At 40.7% G+C, this 7,412-nt stretch overlaps 1 protein-coding gene across 1 annotated transcript; it reads right to left on the bottom strand.

Annotated features, from left to right (window-relative positions):
• Positions 1 to 590: 590 nt before the first annotated feature.
• LOC107578487 (collagen alpha-1(IX) chain-like) lies at positions 591 to 7,253 on the bottom strand (the record flags this gene model as incomplete). The annotated part of the gene is made up of 18 exons (XM_016264438.1): positions 591 to 681; positions 1,581 to 1,757; positions 2,478 to 2,624; positions 2,921 to 2,953; positions 3,047 to 3,091; positions 4,527 to 4,562; positions 4,647 to 4,718; positions 4,863 to 4,916; positions 5,339 to 5,392; positions 5,471 to 5,524; positions 5,613 to 5,657; positions 5,764 to 5,817; positions 6,387 to 6,440; positions 6,539 to 6,592; positions 6,696 to 6,749; positions 6,922 to 6,975; positions 7,069 to 7,122; positions 7,200 to 7,253. Coding segments are annotated over 18 exons (1,186 nt in total), but the record flags the coding sequence as incomplete, so codon positions are not given.
• Between the last annotated feature and the right edge of the window lie 159 nt (positions 7,254 to 7,412).

The raw sequence follows: 7,412 nt of genomic DNA, 5'->3' as shown, positions 1-7,412 counted from the left end.
GTGTGTGTGTGTGTGTGTGTGTGTGTGTGTGTGTACATATATATTTTTTTATTTTTTTATTTTTCATTTATAATATCATTGGTAAGTTTTCTTTAAACATTTTGTTTGATCTATTCCTCAATTGCACCTGTATACTCATTTGCCTCATTAATGCAGTTTGGCAGAGGAGTTACACATCTGCTCATGATTAATAAAGCTATACTTTTCTTCTGCTGATGCTTGCAGACTAACATTGCTTAAGGACACATGCGCTGATTCATATTTATTTCATGAAACATCCCATTCCAAAAGACAACAGTTCCTTGCGAATGTGAATCTGTCATATCTGCTCACTTGAGGAGTTTTTCCAGCTGAGAAGTATTTGTTATGCTAGTTCATCATGCATGAACACAGCCAAGAGCAATACAGGCAGATACCCTTCATAGCATCATTGTTCCTCTGTATCTTGGCACGTTCTTTACTTGTGACTTGTTATGCTATCTGACATCAGTGCAACAGCATTTATTTAATGTGAAGGCACCAACATGGTGGACCACCCTTGTATTGGTACAATAAGCTACCGTTTGGACTAAAGAGTGAAGATGGTTTACCTGTTGAGCCCTGTCTTCCTTGGTCACCAGATTCTCCGTAGAATCCGGGCTGCCCGATTTCTCCCTTAAGGCCATCAATGCCAGAATCACCCTATAATAAAAGTATTTGCAGAAATAGTTGCAAATTTACTTGTTTGTTAGTAATTAGTCATATAGCAGACACTTTTTTCCCCCAAAGCAACAGTTGTGGTCCCCCTGGAGCAGCCTTGCTCATGGGTACAAAGAGACTTTTGTGAAACTTTTGCTTTACAGCCACTGGCAGATGTGTACTTTTGTTATTTGGAAAATAGTAGCTTAGACATTCTGCAAAACATCTTATGCGTTCCAAGGAAGAAAGTCATACTGGTTTGGAATAACACGAGGGTGTGTAAATGATAGTGGTGAACGATCCCTTTAGAATTCTAGAATCAAAGTGTCTGTAGATTTTTTGCTATGCTGAAAAGAAAACCTCTTTATGCCTTGTGCAGTTATTTTTTTTCATAACCCTCAATTTTACAACCTTTTACGTTTTACATGTTTGAATTTGAGGCTCTGTGAACTTTTATTCGCCTTTGGGCCTCTCGAGTGAAAATGTTCAAGAAGTCTGAAAAAAAGATCTGCTTGAGAAATACGGAAAGGCTTTCCACTTGGGTGAAGGTGGGATTCTCTCCAAAAAACATTCAACACAGAGCAAGTGCCTCGTCTGTGACTTCCTATTTGTCTTCACGGGGACTTGGAAATTCTGAATGTTTTAATTCCAACCTATACTGCCAAACACTGCTGCACGCTCTCTAGAGGCCTTCACACTGTACATATCAGACTTGACCTAGAAGAATGATGTATGGACCATGTTCTTCCTTAGTTTACTATGGCAAAAATAGGTTTAACATGTGTTAACTGTGATGTCTAAAACAAACCACGTCTAAATGCCTTTTGTTTCCCAGGCCAAGCAAAATTAAGACTGTTCCAGGGTTGTTGTGAGGTTATTCTTCTCGGAGGTGGGTAACTTACTGGAGGTCCAGGTGGTCCTTTTGGCCCTGAGGGACCTGGAGCGCCCATTGGCACATCTCCATAGAGCGGGCACACGGCCGCACAAGTCCTTTTCACGGAGTTGGCGAATGTGGACATCTGCTCCAGCACCACCCTCTTGCAGACCTCGATAACATGTTGAGCAGGAAGAGTGGGGCCCTAAGAAAGAGATCATTACCACTGAAACATGGAGCTCAGATCAGAGCACTTCTCGCCCGTGGGTGGCTGTGTAATGAAGGAGAAACAAATACAGCCAACAATATTTCACCAGCCTCGTTATGGATTTACAACCACACTAAATGAAAACCTTGCCTTGAGCGGCAGAGAAAGCCGCACTAATGAGAAAGCGTTTACTAGCAATCTTGACACCAAAATGGTTACCACATATTTCATGCATGCTACGCCAAGTGCCACAAATGCTGAATCTCCCAGAAGCTTTGAAGGCTTTGTCTGAAGGTGATGCTTGTTAGTCGGCTGGAGAAATGCAAACGTAAACAGACATTCATTAATCAGACATATCACAACGTGTTGGCGATACCCAGCCCTGCTTATGTTTCAGTAACATAACATCTAAAGTCACCAACGCTGTATATCATCAAAGGTTGCATTTTTAATCTGGCTTAAAAAACATATTTTGTCTCCAGTCTGTCCAACCCTTGCACATTGTAGAGCAGTAAGACGAGGCAGTGCCTTTAAGCAATAAGTTGACTGGCTCTTTGAAATGAAAGGGACAAGACTTTCTTTTCATATCTTGTATGTCAAGTCTTATGATTTCTCTAATTCAAAATGTCAGTCTCTTCCTCTTTGTACTGTTTCTGACCATAGCATGCAACAGGAAAAAGATCCGTTATGTGTTGTGAGTTGGATTTTCAGACTTACTGGTGGGCCCGGTGGGCCCTGAAAGCCCACTGGACCACCGTCTCCCCTCACTCCCTTGGAGCCTACAGGGCCTTTTCTACCTGATTCTCCAGCAGGGCCTCGCTTTCCTCTACTTCCCTGTTGCCCTGGCACACCGGCATCTCCTGCCTGGAAAACAAACAAATACAAACACACCCATAAACAAGCAAGTTCACTTTTATACTGTGTACACATTTCTGAATGATATCTCGACAGAACGTCTGGAAAGAAATACAAAATGGAACTCAAACAATACGCTGATGTGGCAATCAGTTGTGTCTTTCCAAAACTAGCTTTCTAAAAGTAATCCAACTAGATTTCTGCTGCTGTTGTGGACAGACCAGACCCATTGCTGCAAATGCTTAGAAGTCATCTCCATGGTGTTAATTAAACAGAAATGTGAACAATCTCTGAGACAGTCTTACCCTGCCTTTAGGTCCTTTGACTCCCTTTGCACCCTGTGGAAACAATGTGGCGTTGTGAGAAACTAGAACCACATGATAATGGAAATGTGTCAACAGGAAATGAGATGCATTTGAGTCAACGACTACCTTCTCCCCTTTGCTTCCCTGGACCCCTGGAATGCCAGTGTCACCCTGGAAGATACAAAAGCAACATTTGCAATTGCCTTGTGGATTTGATCCAATAAATGTGATTTGTAGTTCAAAATAACTTGTCAAGGTGCTGCGAGAGGAAACCCTGAAATTATGGTGATGCTCTTCATCGCTCTGTGTTTGTGTGAAACGAGCGCTGTAAAACGCAGAGGAAACCAATTTGGTGTAATGTGTCCTAATCGGAAAATTGCCCTGGAATTTGACACATCAGCCTGAGATCTAATTTTGTATATTCTGGCTCTCAACTACTCTACAGACGCTCTACACAACGAACATGATGTTCCAAGTGTATGCTACAATGTTTCTGCTACCAATGACTATTTTTATAATTCTTTCTGGATGGGTACACATTTGAATTCAAGACTGAATGTCCCATTTCTTTTACGAAAATGAAAAGTGGCAGGCACAAAACCGATACTTTCCATTTTCTAACTTTTGAGTACCTTCCATTTTCTAACTATGTATATTACATATTACCTTATATAACATTGTTAATACAGCATCAGGCTGTTACCTTGATGGCCAGTTGTTCAAATTGCACAAAATATGTTCTGGTAAATGTGTCTTTACAGCAGTTAGGGGTCATCAGTAATCCATGTGATGCTGAAATAATATTTAGATAACAGATGACCACCGAAGGAAAAGACGTGGTTCTATATGAACACCATATGATCCTTCACCATCTAATGCTAGAGCCCATGTGAATATTACATTATTTTCATATACTGTATGTTGATGAAAAGTCTTGTCTGCAGCGACAGGTTTAAATGGAGTGTGGAGATCTTCTCAGAAGTTTAGATATCAGCGGAGGGTGACTGTACCCAGAGCCAAGTCACCGTATAAGCGGCCAAAAATTGCTGTGCTAACCAGTGAAGAGCTGTGCTGCTCAGAGTGTGACACGTTCTGTGCTTTCAGATGATGGCAGGTGTGTTCTGGCTTTTCTGCATTCACTTTTTTTGTGTGTGAATAGGTCAGTTCCCCCTTCTCAAGATGATATTGCAGCAATTTGTCAAGGCTTAAACAAATCTGATGACACGCTGTGTTAGTATACATTTCACAAGTGTTTATATGGTTGTCCATCACATCATATGGTTTGCCGGTCACTGTGAATACTCATAGCATGGTGATTCAATATGTATAGATGCCAACAGGACTCTGAAAAAGAAAATGTGGGCCTCATTTTTTCCCCAATTTATTTTAGACTCTGGATCCTGGGATATCTGGCTACACTAAGCCAATACTGACACGTGATCTTATACATCCGCAGTGAGTTTTCTGCATGACAGAACTTTGATGAACTTATATATAATAAGCCTACATATAATATGTTTGCAGGCTCTTGCAAGATTCAAAATGCCCTTTTAATGAGGCAAAATTGTGTTAAATTTGAGTTTCATAATTTAGTGGAGATCATTACCTTGGGGCCTGGTCTGCCGGGTATTCCCATGTGCCCCTATGAAGACATGGCATGTTTTAGCATTTTGGAGGGTATGAACTTTTATTTCAAAAACTTTGGAATATTTGGAATATAGCTCACCGTTCTTCCAGGGGGCCCAATAAATCCTGGTCTTCCTGGCTTTGCAGCAGAGCCCTTGTAACCTTGCGGCCCCTGGAGATTATAGCACTTTATAAATCTACCAGAAGGCAGGGTGTATTTTTATGTCATAAAAGTCCAAGGTAAAATATTAAGGTGGTATTTACAGAAGTCACATATAGCTCAGTGCAGTGGTCATTTCTTCACACGAGCACTTACTGTTAGTCCAGGAGGGCCCATTTCCCCCGAAGGCCCTTGTTCGCCTTTTTCACCCTGTGTAAAACATTCAAGCATGTTACATAAGCACACACAACTACACCTAATCAGACAGATGCTTCTATAGAGATGGGAGTCTTAAAGGAATTTAGCAGTAGTTTTTCCATTGCTGATTTCCTTAGATGATTCTTTCAGCTTTTTAAATGTATTTAATATAATTATATATATTAACAATTAACAACAAAATAAAGATTTACAATACAGTAAGTGAAGAGCTGTTCTAACTGATTCACTGGAGAGAACTCTTTGGTAGTTTGAGTTCTGTGTTGCTCAGTCTTTTGTTCATCAAATTCGGGCTTACAATTTATAACTAAAACATAACTTTGCTGTGGTGCTGTACATTTAGTAGCTAAATAGTAGTGTAAAAATGCAATTGTGTGTATCAGGGGATGAATACATGTCAAGAAGTGTTAGGTTACCCTTTCACCAACTTGTCCATGTCTTCCCTCAGGTCCCTGTGGTCCTTGATAAGCCTGCACATGGTAATACCATGAGATTAAAAAGTTATTTCTGAAGTCCTGACAAAGTTCAGCTGAAAGGACAATCTGTACCTCAATCCCAGTATCTCCATCTCGCCCTAGCAAGCCTGGATCACCAACTATACCCTGAAATATTCAAAAGAATCAGCACTAGACTTTCAATTTATTGGTCAACAAAGTATTTGTCATGATGACTGGTTGACAAGTAACCAACCTTTTCCCCAATCCCACCAACATTTCCTTTTGGGCCTTGAATACCCTGTGAAGAGTAAAAAAAGATATGTACTGTATGTGCCATCAATATGTTTCCATCTTCCAACGGATTGTTTAAAGCAACATGATTTGGTGACAACTAGAATACTTACTAGCTTTCCCTTTTCTCCAGCTGTTCCTCGTTCACCGGGATCTCCCACAATCCCCTGTCACAGAGCAGAGAAAGAATATAAACATGCAGTCAAATTCCCATGACGTTTGTATGATTAAAAAAAAAAACATTACAATATGTATGTATGTGACCATAGAAACATTGAATTGAGCTTTAATTTTCCTCAGACCACCATATTTTTCAAAGCTGGCATTTGTAAACAATTTTGTTGATGTTTAAATTGTGTCCCTGCAGCCAGTTTCATTCCTCTTCAAACCCCAAAAGATCAGGAATTTCAAACGTGTGGTGTTTCCCTGAAGCTCTGCATTCCTTTTACCAGCCTGTAACATTTTAATAATAATAATAATAACAATCCTAATAATAGTCCTAATATCCTAAAAGTCTTTATTTTGTTTATTTACAAAGTTATTTCACCCCTTTTTTCATTTTTGATTTTGGGATCAAATACGACCCAAACATTTGTTTTTAGTGAGATTCACCCGCAGAGTCCTTTACACCTTGACTTCCATGAAAACAGAAATGTGCACATTAAATTTAAGATAAGCCCATGGATTTTAAATGTCATGCAGCACAATGCAGAAGGTCTCCAGCCTGTTTTTATACCTGGCGACCCCGTGGCCCTCGAGATCCTTCAACTCCGGGTAAGCCTTCGTTTCCCTGTTCCAAGAATGAATGGGAATTGTGAGATTTTCAACTAAACACAGCAACAAATGTTTTAGAGACAATAACAAACCAGAGTGGGGGAGCAAAAATACCTTCACGCCCTGATAGCCCACAATCCCTTCGTATCCCCATTCTCCTGCTGCACCCTGGGAGATGTGGTGGGGAGCGAATGAGTCATTCATATCCCCAATTACACAATCCATCTCACATATATTTTATCGAAGCAAAGTGTTTTCCAACAGAACTTACAACTTCCCCCTGCTGGCCAGTTTCACCCCTCTCTCCAGGTGACCCTCGCACTCCCTTTGATACGATGCACAACATACATTGCATTGGTTACCTTGATATGCTCAAGCTATGATACAGCACAACACATGTATTACATAAAAAAAAATCTGCAAAAATAACAAACCACAATCTGCAAGCTTGTGCAACCAGCTTGTGATTTAGTAGACTACAATAATGCTGTTTTTACCTTATGACCTGAAGCTCCTATTAGCCCTTTCAGACCTTTGGGTCCTCTGTCACCCTGTGAGAGAGAAGAAGATTTGTTATTGCAAATCTTTGGATGCAAAGCTACAAGGCCATCAAAATGGTGCTCTGCAGTTGTATGATGTATTACCTCCCGACCACGAGGTGCTCTCATGCCCTTTTCTCCTTTGATGCCGCCTTCACCCTGTGGGATGCGAGTTGACCGTTGAGTGGGTCTGTACAACAATGCAAACCAAGGGACTGTACAACGAAGCCACTCACCTTAGGCCCAGGTTCTCCTATATGTCCATAATCTCCAGTGTTCCCACGTATCCCCTGCAGCAAGAAGGTTTGAGATGAATGCTTGCAGGATTGCTTGTAATTGTAAATAATATGTAACAACGGCAACAGATGTAGACTTTAATTGGCCAATAATGTTAGCCCAAGACGTAAAGAACTTGGTTTACGGTGCTGGAAAAAGGCAGCATGTATTCC

This window comes from Sinocyclocheilus grahami, unplaced genomic scaffold, assembly GCF_001515645.1.
Source record: "Sinocyclocheilus grahami isolate Dianchi unplaced genomic scaffold, SAMN03320097.WGS_v1.1 scaffold10488.1, whole genome shotgun sequence".
NCBI lineage: Eukaryota > Metazoa > Chordata > Actinopteri > Cypriniformes > Cyprinidae > Sinocyclocheilus > Sinocyclocheilus grahami.
Note: the sequence above shows the minus strand (reverse complement) of the source record. Positions and strands in the feature narration are given on the sequence as shown.